The following is an 18,453-nucleotide window of genomic DNA, read 5'->3' as shown; positions in this document are numbered from 1 at the left end:
TTTTTTGGTGAACTTTTTTAGTTTGGGTGAAGAAGGTGGCATGTTTTTAATAATTCCACCGAGAGCAGAAAAAGAGCATCAGAACGAGTGTTTCACCTGCTAGGGTTCAATCCCAAAGAAGGAAACCGTTCTACAAATATACCCGACCGACCAGAACTCTCTCTACTAATTCCAAGCTTCTAAAGTTTCCTCTCTCTCTCCCTTAATTAATTAAGAATGAGCGAAATGTCTGCTGATAAAATTTCATCATCAACGTCAACCATTGAACGTCGTTCTGCTGGGTATCATCCCAGTGTTTGGGGGGACTATTTCCTCAAATGTCCTTCTCAGTCAGAGGTACGTAAATAGTATATCTACGCATATGCATTACGTTCACTGTATGCAAAAGCTTATCTTACTAATATTTTCCCAAATTACCTATGAAAAACAATATTTTCCGTGCTAAGTCTGAATGAGACAAGACACTTCTATTTTCTTTTTTCTTTTTTCCCATAGACTAGGCGCCGAAACCAAACTAGGAATTTAAACAAGACAAAAACGTGTTGAGAGTCAATATAGAAAAATTAAAAAACAATCCCACACCGGTTAGAGAATACAAAATTCATGGGTTAATATAAATCTTGAGTTTCACCATCTAACAATTCAAATTTTTTGGTGAAGTTGAGTCTAAGCTCGTATAAATCCAATTGAAATTTAATAATTAATAGCTGTGACAATTTCTTTTAGTCCTATGTAAAATGAACAGATTATACTATAACTTTTATAAACAACTAATAAAATATCTACCTTTTATATTTTCAATTTAACTAGAATAATTTTTTTTGAATATGGATCGAATTGATTAGGATAATGGCATTTATTGAATGTATAGTTAATTTGACTTTTCTTAAATATGTTTTTATTTATATTACTTTGAAGGAGTTTGTTGTATTAAATAGGGGTATGAATTATTTTTTGTCATAGACAATCTTACTATATATATATATATATATTAGTTTTCTTGACTCGTGCATTTCACGTGACTTTTACTACAAATATAATTATATTTACCTATTTTATCTTTAATTATTTTTAGTTAAATTTCAAAATTTTAATAAAAAAATTAATTCTTTTTTATAGCATATAATATCTAATAATTTTATTTAAATATTTTAAGGAATTGTGATTAAGTCATATATTACTACTATATTAGAGAATGAGTAATGATGCAACATTTTCAAATTTATTATTTCTTCCATTCAAAATTGGTATGACAAGTTTTGAGGCTAATTCTGTAATTATATTAAATTTTGAGAATATGTTAAAATTAAAATATTTCATGTCCAAACATATTTATGCACATATATTAACATTATTTAGTATTTTTATTTATAAATTCTTAATTCTTATTCATCTATTATTAATTTAGTCCTGTTTAGTTCTATATATATATATATATATATATTAAAACTATTAAGTATTTTTATTTATAAACTCTTAATTATTATACGTTTATTATTAATTTAGTCCTAATATTATATATTTGCAATTATGTTAGTATTTATTACACTGTATTCAAATTAATATATATAATAGATTTACCTTTCATCCCTATGATATCACAAAATTTACCTTTATGACCCTATTAATTATCATGTAATCATGTTTATATATAAATATAAATATATATAGATGTAATACCAGGTTATCGAACTCGTGCATTGTAAGGATTTTGTAATGAATTTTTTATAAGAAATAATATATAAAAATAATAGTGGATATGCATTTACTGGACCTATGATTAGAGGATCATATAGTGTTCATATACATCATTTCAATTATCTATTTATTAATTTTCAAGAAAATATTATGGCAACAATAACGACTATGGCCACACCAACAACAACAATAATAACAATAATACAACGTATAAAACTAAACTTCAGTATTCACTTGTGCTTTATTTTAAATTTTTGTGAATTTGACTAATTTTAGGTAGTAATTGAGATTTAAATGTGACTAATTTTAGGTTAATTGAGATTTAAATGATTAGCTATAGTTTTTAATTTGAATAATTTTATTAAATAATTCTTAATTTTCTTAAAATGATGAATACTTCTGTACTAATTGAACGACAAAAAGAAATTGGAATCTTCGTTAGCACTTATTTATATATTGTATTTCATTTCTGTTCAGACGACAACCGATGAAAGAGCAAAGCAACATATAGAGAGACTCAAGATGGAGGTGAAGAGGATGCTAACTGATGCCGATGATGATTTCCATAAGCCATTGAACAAGCTAAATCTGATTGATCAGATCCAGTGCCTAGGAATTGGCTATCTATTTGATAGAGAGATTGCCGAAGTTCTTGAGCAAATTCATAGTCGGTACTTTGTCAACTGTGACCATGTAGACTATGCTCATGACCTTTGTGCCACTGCTCTCATGTTCTGCTTACTTCGTCAGCAAGGCTATAGGATTTCATGCGGTAAATAAGGATTTCCTTGATAATTAAGATTCTTTTTTAGCATCTTTGATCACCTTCCCTTTATCAAATTTAAATCGAACGAAGTGGGCGATCCCGCAACACCATATGCTATCTTCGAAGGATCATATATTGGGGAAAATTACACCATAGAGCATAGTTTATGACCTTTTTCCATGAGGGCCAATGCAATTTATTTTAATTTCACCAGATGACACCGAAATTTTAGATCTTTTCTTTTCACCATATAGCGAATGTCAAATTTTTCATCAAAAAATGTATAGAAAGCTGACTTAGCACCCAACCTGTACAACATGTGGCCAACTACAGATGTCACATCTATCCAGAGAATCACATCAGATAGCATGATTTTTTAGCTTGCGTTTGGTTTTCGAGTTGGATAAGTGATCCAACTCAACTTAATTCCATGCAATGATTGTAAATGTTGACAAATATATTGATGTATAAGAATATATATATATATATATATATATATATATGTAGATGTGAAAGTAGATGATAAATTTATTATTAAAAAATAGTTTTAAAAATGGTTAAGAAAAGTGTGAGTGAGAAAATCTTATTAAATGGAAGTTTAAAAATGGTTAGGAAAAAATATAAGTAAGAAAGTATTATTGAATGGTGACACGTCAGCTTTCCGTCATCTTGCACGATTTTATCTTTCATGTGCGCAAGGCTGTCAAAAAAAATGGTGACACATCAGTTTTCCATCATATTTTTTTACTGAAAGTTGATGTTGTGTGTGGCAAAAAAAAAATCCAAAAATTTCGTCTATCTAATGAAATTAAAGCAAACTATATAGATATGCTGCATCATGAAAAAAAAGGCAAAAAAATTCGTGCTGTCTCGTGTAATTCCGCATATCATTCTCATAGGTACAGGAACAACATCCAATGTGTCCTACAAACTTTTTAATACGTATAATTAACTCATAACGAGTATTATATTTAACCATACATATATAATAATGATGCGCGCCTTAGTGCAAGATTACAATCTTACGCAGATATCTTTGAGAAGTTCAAGGACAACAAAGGGGAATTCAGCTAATCGCTTGTCGAAGATGTGAGAGGACTGCTGAACTTATATGAAGCTAGCCACTTTAGGGTTCACGGAGCGGCGGAGAGGACATCCTTGAAGAAGCCCTAAGTTTCACCGTTCAGCGTCTCAAATCAGCTGTGGAACACGATGACCCGAAGCTAAGCCCTACTCTTTTAGCTGAAGTAAAACGCGCATTAGAGCACTGTCTACGGAAGGGATTGGTAAGACTAAACGCATGGCATTATATCAAACTCTATGAAGACGATGCTTCTCACAATGAAGTGCTGTCGGCGTTGGCGAAGTTGGATTTCAACTTGTTGCAGAAGTTCACCGAAAGGAGCTCTGTGAAATCACAAGGTTAATATCTGCAACTTGTAATGGATTCATCGCAAAACTCGATCAGTCAATATCTCTTACCTTTCTTCAGTTGTGAAATTGATCACTCTGCCAAAATGCTCCTGAAAACTACATGAACACCGATTCAGTAGTCTTAAAAATCACTGTAACTAATCTTTTGGCTGAAACGATACAACTGGCTCAACGAATTTGAACTTATTGACTCATGTAGGTGGTGGAAGGATCGTCTAGATGTCGAGAGGAACTTTCCGTTCTCAAGAGATAGAATTACAGAGTTGTATTTCTGGATCTTGGGAGTGTATTTTGAGCCAGAGTTTTCACTAGCGAGGATGATGCTCACCAAAGTCATTGCCCTGACTTCGATTTTGGATGATATCTATGATCTGTATGGGACACCTGAAGAGCTGCAACTTTTAACCAATGCAATAGACAGGTTAGTGTTATATAAGAATTCCTGATAGTTTGCATTCTCTATATATCTGATTAAGAATGAACTTAAAAGTTCGTGGATGAGTAAACTAGCTGGCTTGATTTTCCTCTTTCCGGTTCCATGAAAAATTAATTGTCATAACATCAACACATTAAATTCCCGAGACAAGTAAGAAGGGGATATCCATTTAAGTTCATTAACGGCTGAATCCTGGATCTTAGGGGACCTAAAGCCAAGTTTGTCTGGTCTTGGTCAGGCCCCATCATATGGACTGTCTGGCCGACAAGTCGAGGAAGATCAACATACCTGGATATGATATATACAAGTAAAACAAACTAGAACCCAAGAAAAAAATTGGCTAGGTCATAATTAAGGTCAATACGTACGAAAGTTTGTGTTAGAACTTCGTATTTATTACTTCTCTTTTGTAATTTGCTAGGTGGGACATTGGAGCAGTCGATGAGCTCCCACAGTACATGCAGATTTACTACAAGACACTGCTAGACACTTACAGTGAATTTGAGAAAAACTTAGCTGAACAGAATAGAGCTTACCGCCTCTCCTATGCAAAAGAAGCTGTGAGTAGAAACGAAATTTATATTAAGTTGAGATTTCTATATTTTACCATTGTGGGACTATATAGTTTAATTTCTAATCGATCAAATGAAATATCAAGCGAGGGTCTACTTCGAAGAGTTAAATTGGTTCCATCAAGACTACACACCGACACTGGAAGAGTACATGTCCATTGCACTGGAAACGACTGCCTACATGATGCTCGCGACCACATCTTTCCTAGGAATGGGAGATGTCGTCTCCGAAGATGCCTTCAAGTGGCTGTTAAGTAACCCCATGAGCTTGCGTGGTTCAAAGATCATGTGCCGATTCATGGATGACATTGTCGGACACAAGGTGAAACATCGATAGACTATTCGTAACAGAATCTATCACCCCAAAAAGAGAAAAAGAATGGGAAAAAAAAAAATTCGTCACAAGATCAGTTTCTTAGAACATTTGACTCATTCCAAAGATCTGTACATGTAGCTCAACAACTATATATTGGGAAAACTCTATATTGAAAATCTTTTTTCTTTCTTTTTTTTTTTCTTGTCATACATATATATATAGTTTGAGCAGAAGAGAGGGCATGTGGCTTCAGCAGTGGAATGCTACATGAAACACCACAGTGCCACAGAGCAAGAGACAGAGAGGAAACTTCGGAAGATGATGGATGATGCATGGAAGGACATCAACGATGAATGCCTCCGGCCGACCCCAGTCCCCATGTCGCTTCTCACACGAATTGTCAACCTTACGTGTGTGATTGAGGTGCTCTATAAGGGTGAAGATCGATACACCAACTCGCAAACTGACACGAAGGACTATGTGACTGCTTTACTCGTCCATCCGATTCAGCTCTAAATTACAATCAATGAAGCATTGGCTTAATCCCGAGACGGGACTGGTCTATACATAGCTACATGAATTTGATTGAGTGAAGTGTGTCTTTTTCCCCTTAAAGATCTTGCGTATTGTAGTATAACATAATTAAGGTCGTGTGTGCTTACCCCCAAAAAAAATTAATAATTAAGGCCGTGTGATGCGTAAGTAGTTTTGTTGGGTATGAACCTCTTTTTATATTGCTTTATATATGTGTGTGTATTTTCGAAAAGTTCGGGCTAAATCCACGACCAAATCTACTATTTCCACAGATATTATTTATGGATCGACTAAAATATCCCCCATTCACTAGATTCTTCCAATTGATCTTCTGTGCAGATTCTCCCGTCATAGTGACGGATGGTCACTAGATTCTTCCTATTTATCTTCTATGTGCGTTCCTCCTTTAAAACTAAAAGAAAAATGTAATTATTAAAAAAAAAAAATCCCTTCTTGACCCTTGGTTCTCTCCTGATTGGTGGGCAATGACAGGCAAGCAACCTGTACACTGGAACGACATTGGCTCTGACCCTCTTATTTATAGCCAGTGTTATCAGAATCGGACCAGACATTGAATTGGTCGAGATATGAATTCATGGGTTCAACCGGGAATTCGATGGGTCGGACCGCATGTTTAATTATAAAATAGATAAATATTTATTATTTTTAAAAATAATATAAAATGCAAAAAAATAGTAATAAGTAATAGATAATATGTGTCTAGAACAAAGGACTAGTGCCGACAATATTTGATATGACACGATAACATAACATGAATACGACACGAAGTTAAACGCGTTCGGGTTGAGTTTTTTTGATATTCGATCTAAACTGGTTTAACCCGTTTAGACACGGTTAATAAGCGTGTCTTAACAGGTTGAACCCGCATAATCCGATTAGACACGATTAAACCTATTTATTTAGAAGTATTTAATCGTGTTATTTAATAGTGTAACCCGTTAACCCGTTTATCTAACTGAATGTACCAATATACCCTTCCACTAACCCTAATTTTGAAATTCCTCTTGCGGTGCTTGCCTACCAGTTCCTGTAACCCGTAATCCTTCGTGACTTCGTCCCTTCCTCTTCCCGTTCTGCCTCCACCTCTGTCAGCAGAAGAAGTCTCCACCGCTCCACCGTCCACGATCCGCTCCGCCATTCCGCTCCACCTCGAACCAGGCTCGACCCTGCGACCTCGGACCCCCGCGACCGCGACCCCGCAAACCTCGACTCGAGCCCTTTTATTTGACCTCAGAGTCTCAGCCGAAGCGACGTCGGCTCGGTCCTCGACCTCAGACCAAGTCGACCTCGAACCCGACTCGACCCCACGACCGCCACCGCCACCGCCACCGCCACCCTGCGAGTCTGCGACCCTCGAGCCGTTGACCTTGGGCCCTCGACCTCAAGCCCTCTCTAACTGTTCAGACATTGCGACGTCACCGAGACCTCAGACGAAGTCGACCTCGACCCTGGCTTGACCGCGCGACCTCAACCTTTGGTATCCCTCCTGGCTGCTCTGCAGACCCTGCCCTCCACACTCCTCTTCCCTGCTCTACTTTGCTGCATCTCTGATTTCGTCAAATTTTTCAGCTCTGCTTTGCTGCATGCTGCTTATTGATTGTGATTTGTGGAAATTTAGTTAGATAACTGACTTGAATACTTGCAATTGATTAGCTAAGCATCCTGTGTTGCAATTGATTAAAGACTCCATATATACAACAGATTAAAGACTCTATAGAATTGATTAAAGTGGAAGGATATTGACTTGAATACTTGCACTTGATTAGCTAAGAAACTTTGCTGCTTGCTGCTTGTCTGATCCCAGTTGGTTTGTCTATTTGTTTTATTGAAGAGCCTCCAATTCCTTTCGGTATGCGTTGCAAACACTTTAATTTGCGTGTTCTTTTTCCATTTGCATTAATTGGTTTTGCTTTCCCGTGGCTGACATGGTAGTGACATCTGATTTGTGGATTGGATGAAACAGTGAGAAAACTTTTTGTTCGTTGCAGGAAGCCTGGGGGATGGATCGTATGAGTTTTCAAAAGAGACTTGTGTTGGAGAATTTCCCGATTTGTATTATTTGACTGAGTATGAATACCTGATTGAGGAAGACATGAGCAATTGATGAATACCTACTTTGGAAGTGCAATGATATGATGCTATTACAAGTTATTGTAATCTATTGTAAGACTAGACTTATATCTCATGATCTTTGTACTTCCTAGATTATGGTCCATTTCTATGAATGAAATGAGAATGGTTAACTTTTTAGAAATTTCTATAACGGGTCGTAATCATGTTAATGTGTCGAATAAACGGGTTGTGTTTACGTGTCGAATAAACGGATCGTGTTAATATGTCCGTGTAATCGGGTTGATAGGATAAACATGTCATGTTAAAGTGTCTGTGTAACTGGATTAATGAATAAATGGGTCGTGTTAACGTGTCGGGTAACCGGTTATAATCGTGTCGTGTACGGACAGGTGTACCTATTAAGACACGTTTCGATAAACAGGTTTAAACGTGTTGTGTTCGGGTTGACACGGATATAAACAGGTCGTGTTTGGGTTTTCAAAACATGACCCGTTTAATAATCGTGTCGTGTACGGATTATGACTTTGATGACACGAATCCGTTTAGACACGACACGTATAAATACGACACGATATGAATTGCTAGCCCTACAAAGGGCAAGTATCAGAACGTGGAGCTGCTGTCTCCCTCTTATCACAGCTCCTCCTCATCTCTCTCTCTCTAATGCAGCTGCTGCTTCTTTTTCTCCTTCATTTCCTTCCTAATTCCTACCTTTTTTTAACTCCTCATCATCCATGGTTTGCAGCGGCTTCTTCTTCTTCTTTTTCTTCATTGTCTCTCTGATCCATCGGTTCCATGCTCAAGTCGTCTCCTTACCGAACACATTCCTCCTCCCAATCACCAAAGACGCCTCTAGCCTCCAGCCTCCAGCCTCCATTACCTCGCCAAGATCCGCTCCGGTGGCGATTCTCCTCGTCCCCTCACCCTCGTCCTCGATCTAAGCAGCCCCCAGTTTTGGACCTCCCACGATGCCGTGATCCCAGTCACCAAAGACACCTCCAGCCTCCAGTACCTCGCCAAGATCCACCCTAGTAGAGGTTCTCCGTGTCCCTTCACCCTCGTCCTCGATCTCAGCGGCCCCCAGCTCTGGACCTCCCACGATGCCGTGAAGATGAAGACTAGGGTTTCATAATTTCATTTGGCTTTTTGAGTTTTTTTATTTTTCAAATTTATATTTTGGTCCTTCATGTTTAAAAAATTTTGAACCCATCCAGCCGATCGATTCACGTGGGTTCACCGGTCTATTTATACATTTTTGATTTTTAAACTAACCGGACCCAAAAAACTCGGTCGCCCAAAAGAGGTTTTTGGCTAACCCTTTCCGATGAGTCGACAAAAAATGGTGGTCATAGACAAGTCTACTCACAAAAAAGGGAGTTAGCATATGTATGGTTTTTGGCGACCCATAATTTAAGGTCAGCACAAATTCGTCATCCTAGGTTGAGTCTATTGTGGCTCTTACAAATTGGTCGCCCCATGAAGTACTTTAGCCAACCTTTATAAAAGAGTCGGCAAAAATTGTCGCCTCAACCGTACATATGCCGACACTTTCGTAATGGGTCAAAATAGGCGGTGCTTAGGGCGACCAATTGGTAACGGTCAGGAGTAAAGGTCGCCAAATGTCTTCCTCTCTCCTGACTTTAATGGACACGTCGCCATAAAAGGTATATGGGGCAACCCTTTTATGGTCAAGAAAAAACCTATTTTATTTCAAATATTTTGTATTCACAATTGGCAGCATGCTAGTAACATGTTGTCGCTAGGAGTAAAGAAGGGAAATCGAAGGGCTGTCAAATAGTACTTAGGTGCTGTATATTCCAATCTAAAAAAAGGTCACGTCAGGCGAGACTTTACCTAACCCAAATTTTTTGGTCAATTAAGTATGACGACTCATAATGGGTCGGCCTAAACATGTCAAAGTCGATCCATCTTTTTTGGGTCGGACAAACAACCCCTATGCCTACCCTTACATATGGGTTGTCCAAGATCGAATATTAAGTGCTAAAATGAAAATTTCAAAATTTGAAAATTTAAATTTGGAAGTAATATAAGTGTGTTCCTCTCTATGTCACCCTCCCAATATTTATGTTTGTCTCTATCTTTTCTTGTCTCTGCCTTTGCTTCGCGTAACACATTGGAGCTCTGAGCCTCAGCCGCCTTCAGCACGTCTTCGTCCTTTTTGGCCCAAGCTCCCCTGCCATCGGGTTCCTCGTCTCAGCCTCAAGCTCTACTTAGAAAACACGTTTCCCTTTTGACATTTTAGGCTTGCTGACGTTAATCGATTGACGTCCATGAGCTCAGCTCGTCTTCCTCCTCGACTAGCACTACAGCAGCTCGACATCAGCTGGGTTGCCCCAAGTACATTCTCTTGTAGTGATGCGAGTCTAATTATGTAAAAAATGGTGCAAAAAACTTTTAAAACATTAATTAATAATAATAATAATACTTCATATTAATTTTTTAACTGCTAATTAAGGGTGTTTATTAAACATCGAAAATCGAGCCATGTCTGAATAAAACCAAGCGCGCATATATATATATATATATATGTATATGTATATAAAACTGAAATTTCCTCCTCCTCTACTACTACTACTAATAATAATAATAAACATTTAATTTTTTAACAAATAGGCTCATTAATTTAGTACGAAGAAAATAAATAAAGTGAAATAATTAGATATATAAATTCCTTAGTGCAGATTGAACTCAATACTTCTTGATTTCGAGTCGGGATTTTATACACTTCACTTTCAGATAAAACATTCATAGAGTATGGGAACTAGCCATATGAATCTGTCTCTGCAAGTCTCTAAACAACACGTATAATGTCATCAAAAGGACAAATGAAGAAAAACAAAAAGAAATCTAGAGTAAGCTCTTTTTTTTAATTAATTTATTAATCATAAATAACTTTCAGATTAGTGAATGAGGTTTTTTAACTAAAATACTTTAATTTAATTGAATTTTTTAATTTAATGAATGACGTTTTCCTTGCAAAAACTTTTTAATTAATTAATTAAATTACAATAAGAGAGAAATTACGTAGGCTAATCATCACTATGAACCACCCACCTCATTCTATATGCGATAAAAGGCCACTGGTATACTATATGCTAAATCAAGTTGATCATTTTTTTTTCAGATCCACTATTATTGCAAATTATATATGTTTTAAACTGAATAGATCAAATCGGCAAATATGTAATAAACATTTACAGAAGTTCGATGAACAATTATTTTATGACAGAACTTTATATGTAGTTTTTTATCCTGAAAATTAACAGTTTTAATTCCTTTAGTTATTAATTAGACAAAAATAAATTTATGGTGTCTGACTCCTTGAGAACTGTCCAGATAATAACTACCCCGTTATTTCTTCATGAATTGAATTTATAAGAGTATACAACATATTTTAATCAGCCATGTTTTAGGCTTTTAGCAACGTACGACGCTACTTGTCATATTAAAAGATTAAAATCCATGTTTTGCTAACTAATCACAATAAGTACCAACAAATAATTATCACTTTGCGTAGACAAACAGTCACTTTTATGAAAATAAACTTGTGACAAACTAATTCAAGTAAAATGTACAGATAACAGCCACGTCATTTCTTGTCCAAATGACTTTATAAGGGCATTATCTATTTCAATCAGCCACGTTTTAGCAACGCATGTGCAACTCGTCATATTCAAAGATAAAAATCCATCTTTTGTTTACTGCCACCATCAATTACGGCAAAGATAAAAACACTAATATAAGAGAATAAAAAAAAATTTGTGGGAAGCAAAATATTTGAGGAAATCAATCATAATATAAACGTTGAGAGCAATTCAAGAAAATATTTTTTCAATCTTGTGAATGGAGAAAATCATACTAATTTTACCGTAATGTTTTTGGTGCGTGAGAATCTATTCACATTTCTAGGAATGTGAGTTATTTTATAGGGCCCACAGAATTCTCACGTTTGGTTGGGTTGTGGTAATTCACATTCCCATCTATATATTCTCACAGGAATAGTAATGTAGATTTTCATCAGGAGGTGAGAAAGTGAATTTCTACTTAGATGGGAATGTATATTATCAGTAGTCATTTTATTGGCAAACTATTAAACGCTAGTGATTGATTCAACTCGAATTAAATTGGACGTGACCTATATGCCGAAACAAGACATTTTCTATATTCTATGTATTAGAAGAGGTTAAATATTTTCTAGAAAAATATTTACTGCTCGACGCAACGCCCGAGCTTGCACCAAGTTTATAATAAAGGTCCATGATACACGTGGAGATAAAAAACAAGAGTCTATGTCCAAGCTGTCCCCACTGGGTAGCCGCCGGGCCCGCAGGGGAGCTAATCCACAGAACCCCGAGGACACACTCGTAATTATACGTCAACTACGGGGGTTGAAATTTATATCCCCGTCCAATAACGGCAAATACACTACCGGACGGGACGATGAGTGCTTTGTTTTTTTTGTTTATGTCAAGAGAGGAAATATTACAGTAATGCATGTCTCGCCTGATAATCAAGAGATTTTAAGTTTGATATTCAGTGGGACTATCGATGTCTCTTTATTAGATATTTTTTATTTATATTTTAATATACTAGGCTCATGGACTTTTTTTGTAATCGAAAAAAAAAGATAATGAAAATCCTCACCTTTTTCCGCAATGATGAGACCAAAACTCAAAAACAGTTGGGGAGGGACACACAGTTAGTTCTTGTGTAGATATAGACATGAAGTTTCTATCGGGTTGGGTGTCATGCTACGGCGGGGCAGCGAGCGGTAGAGAGGATGAGGTAGGGACTCGGAGGTGCCTGCCCGAGGAGGCCGGGCACTCAGTGAGGTGAAGGAAGCGGGGAGGAGGTTCAGGGAAGGGGGAGCGGAGGCCATCGCTGTGCTCGATAACGGAGGATAGGGCTGTGCTGGCGGAGAGGGTCAGAAGTAGGGAGGGGAAGGCAGTGACGAAGTCGAGGCCTATTCAGGCGGCTCAGAATTCAGGCAGCGGGTCCCGAGGTCGAGTCCATGTTCGTGGACACGGTGACGATTATGGGCAAGCATGCAATACCTTTTTTTTTTTTTTGGCATTCCCAAACTTCAGTTTCTATATGCCGGAATTGTTCTTTTATTAAGTATATACCATTTACGTGTGACGTAAAAAACTGTCACGTTGAGTTAATCGACTGTACTTTATTGGTTATGATCGAAGAGACGCTGGAATTAATAAGTAGCTCATTAGTACGGTGAGTTAAGTTCATTGGCAATGTTCATGCTATCATATTCACCAATGTATAGCAAATTGGAATTGTTATTATCACGACATAGCGTCGGTATGATGGAGCAAACTAATGGATGACTACGCACACATATATATCAATAGGCTTTAACCATTTTTTTTTTCCGGTGGAAATCGGTTTACTTTTTAAAATTTTGACATTTAAATTTCTATATTATCCATCTGTGTAATTGACATTTTTTTTCTAACATTTAAGGAAATTCTTGCAATTTTTATACGCCTTGTAAGTTCCTCCTTCTCAGCCGGCAAGCAAGGACCGATTGGCTATTGTTTTATGGGAATGATTATGATTTCTTAAATAAGTCAACTCAGAGCTTGAATTTTCTGCGGGAGAGAAGTCTGAGAAGCTTAATCACAATAATTTAGAACCACTTGGTCTCAGTTCAATATCTCCAAATAATATAATATGTCTTATGTGGCAAAAAGAAGAAAAAACCTATAATATGTCTTAGTAAAACAGACCGTAGAATGCTAATGAGGATTGGTTCAAGTAGAATTTGACGTTTCTTCCATTTAAATAAGGTTTTGGGTACTTATCTTATGAATGAGAGAAATTCTTGATTGGAAGAGTTTTACTCATTAATAAGCTTTCTTACTCAAACTGGATTATGTGTTAGTCTTATGGATATCAGAATATATACGCATTGAAAAAAATAGACCGGCAATATCTCGTAATTTCACTAAAATAAGATAAAAATATTTGATAAGCTGTTTTCCTTTAGAAGAATTTTTCTAAAAAAAATTTGGTGCTTTCTTGCATTTTCACGCCTCAAAAAGATTCAATATGAAGTTTGAACTGGCCAATGGCAATAAATATCTTGTCGTGGACTGGAGCTCTACCATTATTATTATTTTTTATAATTTCCTTTCATATAATACAGAAAACGGGCCACGCTGACTTTTTTTAAAAAAAAATCTTTCTTTTGGGGTTTCCCAATTTTCTAAAAATTTAAAATAATAATTGAATCCGGAAATATAGGATTTTTAGGTGGGTTATTGGCATGGTGGTTGCCAATTTTCTTAATTACAAGTTGCTCAAAAAAAAAGAAGAAGACAAAATATTGTATTCTTTGCAATATTTACAATATTTATATAGAGTTTAAAGGCACTTTGCCCCCCGAACTATGGGGTGAAATTGGGTTTACTCCCAACTTTCAAGATTTTGCAAAGTACCTCTCGACCTAATGGAAAAATAATCAAGGTGACTCCTCGATTGCATGTCGGCCACAATTCTGGCCAAAAGAGCTCACATACCACTCACATGCCATTTTAAAAAGGAAAAAAGTTTCATTCGAATAAATGATGATATTTACTTGCAAATGGGAAAAATTAGACAGCAAAACTTCCCCTTCATCCAAATGATTCCATCCCAATCGGTTCTTGTTGTTAATTGGACGTTGGAAGCAAGTCCTGAGCTTCTTCTTTGTGGGTTTATCTTTGTTTAGTCAAATTGGACCGGAAATGATGAAATCTGCTTGAACTGAGCATGGTTTTGATTAAAGTGTCTTCAATCCCTATGATTAAGCTCAATTGCTATGCTTATATGTTGGAGCAGTTAAGGTGGTTTCTTGTAGGATGATTAGCTTTCTATGCCAATAAGATTGTTTCTGATTTCTTCGTGAATGGAAGATAGTAGCTTCTTTATTCTTATCTAAGGTATGGACTAAAATTACTTGGAGAAAAAAACTTACGAACTTGAAGTTCGATGATACACTTGATTGTTGTGGGCAGAAAGGAGCAGAAATAAAGGGGCCAAAATTGAAAAGCTATTCTCATATTAGATTTTTATTATATAACAAGTTCTCCATCATTAATTGATTAATTGGTTGGGACTTCATCTAGTCGCCAACGAGAAGGTTGCGGTTTCAAGGTCGCCTACAAGATGGTGGAAGTGGTGGGTTTTTCCTAGTTAAGAAGGAGGGCTGCAATGAGGTGGCAAACATGATTATTGCCCTAAATTTTTTCTCCAAATTTTAGTTTTTTTTTATCAAATTTACCTTTTGCAAATATCAATTTATTAACTGAATATTAATTTTGTTTTTAAAATGGCACGTGAGCTTTTTTGGTCGGAAGTGTGGCCGGAATTTAACATAGGAGTCACTTTGCTTATTTTTGAATTAGGTTGGGAGGTAGTTTGCAAAGTCTTGAAGGTCAGGGGTAAATCCAAATTCACCTCATAATTTGGAGGGCAAAGTGCTTTTAATTCATTTATATATGTTAATTCGAGCTTCTCCAATGGAGCCTTTTACTCGTCCGATGAGGGAATTGTTGCATTTTTGGCAAATTATTGTGATTTGGGCCTCTCCGTTGGTTTCTGGCCTTTCTTAATTCCAAGAACATACATGCAATGAGAGATGACTCCATTTTCTTATAATTAAATACTATCATATTTGCCGGATGATGGATTTTTCTTATAATTAAATACTTCTATATCTCTGATAATTTTTTCATTAATTTAATTTTCTTTTTTGGTGTGTCTTTTACAGCGGAGTTTCTGTCACGACGGTTATCCCTACATTTTCTCTAACGCCATTCATATTCTAGCCTGCACGAGCTTACATTCATTATGTCTGCTATTTTGAGTTAAAATCTGTACAGTTTTTTCTTTTTATTAGTGAGTCATTATGAATAATCTTTATAATATGTTTTTGTTTCTTAAAAGGAATTCTTGATGGATTCGCCAGTTTTAGTCGAAGTTCCATGGAAAAAACCGGTATGAAATGAAAATTGTGCCTAAATTGAAGTATCAAGCCCAGTTAGTTTAACAAAAAGAAGTTGGAACTCGCTAGGGCAGGAGATTGATTTTGCTCATCCAGTAAACTGATCGGTCTACATCTAATGTGTCTTAACAGCAATTTCGGTTTTCTTTAGAGCTGGACCAGCTAGTCTGGTCAAGTTTCTAAACATTGGTTGATAAGCGGGCAATATATCGACCTCATCGTCTGCAGAAACATCGACCCGATGAGATATACCGAACAGTATATATGCCATTCATTTCGTCTGCACATATAGTATGATGTTATTATCTAATATTTGTATGGATAACGGTCTCCTGCCCTTACATTTGGGCCGAATTTCATAGGCTTGGTAGAATAGTATGAGCTGTGGTAGAATAGTATGGGCTTGTCCGATGAACTGTTTAATTGGACTCTTTAATTGATAGTCCAAATCATTATCTATTTTACGAACAAATTAGGGGCTTTCTCAATAATTTTAATTTTGAGTTAAATTTCGGGTTTATATGTAACCACTTTTTCCCGAAATCACGTCGGGTTAGTACTACTCTGACAGGAGGAAGGCCAACTCACTCGCGTCGAGATCTTCGTCGTTCATTCCATAGTAGTGCAGTTTCCAGTCATAATTAGAATGCATCATCGTGAGTTGGTTCTCCATTTCGGCTACCCCGAACAGGACTTGGGGCACATCCTCCTCCTGGTACCAAATGTAACCGAAATTATTGTCCCTGTACGTCTATATGGAAGCAGATTCGAAACGTGGTCAACTTTTGGAGATTATGGTTTGATTACTAGCTAGCGGTTAGTTTGGGCCCATAAGGCCATTTGCAAATCTAGTACATTCATGCATATTAGAAGTTCTAGGAAAACAATTCACTAGGGAAATTCATATCTACTTGGACCCGATCTAGACCGCCCCATGTTTGACAGAGTTTCCCTAAGCGATATGGACCGCACCATTTTTGACCGATAGAGTTTCCCTAAGCGGCGACACCAGTATCACACTACAATTACTAGGAAATTAAGGATGGTAAACAAGTGGGAATTAAGTACAGATCATGCTTCCTTCTAACCGAAGTCTGAATAATTCCGTCATGTCTAGATCTTCATTGATTCTTCAATTGACCGGGGAGTTTTCAGTTGAAATGCATGGTAAAGAAGCATCGCGAGCAGATACTCCATAGCCCTTGCCCTTCCTCTGAAGGTTCTTCTGTTAGATTTCATTTCAACATTACCAACAGGCGATCATCTTCTTGGGTGAGGATTGCTTGCGACGTCTTCCTCGGGAGCTCTATTGCATGCTTTTCAACTCTTTCTCTGCCTATCTCGTCGGGGAAGTTGAAATTGCTATCCCTCCGGTTCAGTGTGCCTTGGAACTTCAATGTTAGTGTTGGGGTTACATGCTGATATGTCTCAGAAGCTGCTGTGTTAATTTTATCTTTTTTCGTTCTGCATTGTTAAGCAGTTGTATTTATCTGCATTTAAGTTATTAGGTTGCATTATCTTTTACTGTTATTTTTAGTAGCTATTTTTAAGGTTTGTAGAATAGGTGTGCAGTAGCAGTTCTGTAGTTATTATCTACGTGGACAGTTTCTGTTCTGTCTCTCCTTTTATGTTTATTCCTTGTACTGAAAACTTTGTTCTGCAGAGTGTGACTATACGTTTGCTTTATTCCTTCACATCTCTCTCTATCTCTCTATCCTTGTGTGAGTGTGTGAATGAGTTTGCTGCAGAAACAGTAAAATAAATAACAGTGGTATCAGAGCTCCCTTGATCTTAAGGGACTTGTGTGGGTGAGAGACTTGTGAGGTTGATCGAGTGTTTTGACTGCATCCATAGAAGTTCAAGGCAAGATGGAGGCAAGTTCGAGTGGATTCTCTGCCATGGCACCACCTGTGTTCGATGGGGAGAATTATCAAGCATGGGCTGTGAAGATGACAGCTTTTATGGAAAGCTGTTATTTGTGGGAAGCAGTGGAAGAAGACTACGAGGTGACTCCCCTTCCTAACAATCCAACCATGGCTCAGATCGAGCTGCACAAGGAGAAGAAGACCAGAAAGGCAAAGGCAAAATCGTGTCTTTATGCTGCCGTGTCACCCACCATCTTCACCAGAATCATGAGGCTTGAGTCAGCAAAAGCTATCTAGGAATACTTGAAGGAAGAATATGAAGGAGATGAGAAGATCCGAGGTATGAAAGTGTTAAATTTGTTGAGAGAATTTGAAAGGCTTCAGATGGAAGAGAGAGAGACTGTGAAGGAGTTTGCTGATAGGCTTGTGGAGATTGCTAACAAGATTAGAGTGTTAGAAACTGATATCAAGGATGATAGGCTGGTGCAAAAGATTCTGGTTTCTGTACCAGAAAGGTTCGAGGCAACTATTGCTTCATTGGAGAATACTAAGGAACTTTCTGACATCAAACTTGCTAAAGTACTTAGTGCTTTGCAGGCTCAAGAGCAGGGAAGTATTATGAGAAGAAAAAGAATTGCTGAACAAGGAATGGTTGAATGAGCTTTGCAAGCCAAAATGCATCAAAGTTTTGGTGGAAAAGGAAAGAAGTTGAAAG

General features: G+C 36.9%; 1 protein-coding gene, 1 long non-coding RNA gene and 1 pseudogene across 2 annotated transcripts; all 3 read left to right on the top strand.

Annotated features, from left to right (window-relative positions):
* Positions 1 to 225: 225 nt before the first annotated feature.
* Positions 226 to 5,753, top strand: LOC116192372 (annotated as a pseudogene).
* A 1,018-nt stretch (positions 5,754 to 6,771) lies between these two features.
* Positions 6,772 to 8,033, top strand: LOC116193226. The gene is made up of 2 exons (XR_004154222.1): positions 6,772 to 7,254; positions 7,766 to 8,033. It is a non-coding gene; the product is annotated as an uncharacterized LOC116193226 (long non-coding RNA).
* Positions 8,034 to 17,741: 9,708 nt separating this feature from the next.
* On the top strand, positions 17,742 to 18,398 carry LOC116192313. The gene is made up of 2 exons (XM_031520843.1): positions 17,742 to 17,954; positions 18,048 to 18,398. Exons 1-2 carry the CDS (start codon positions 17,742 to 17,744, stop codon positions 18,396 to 18,398), a joined length of 564 nt encoding a protein of 187 aa, XP_031376703.1.
* Positions 18,399 to 18,453: the final 55 nt, after the last annotated feature.

This window comes from Punica granatum, chromosome 1 (assembly GCF_007655135.1).
Source record: "Punica granatum isolate Tunisia-2019 chromosome 1, ASM765513v2, whole genome shotgun sequence".
Classification (NCBI taxonomy): Eukaryota; Viridiplantae; Streptophyta; class Magnoliopsida; order Myrtales; family Lythraceae; genus Punica; species Punica granatum.
This window is presented reverse-complemented; position numbering and strand designations above follow the sequence as displayed.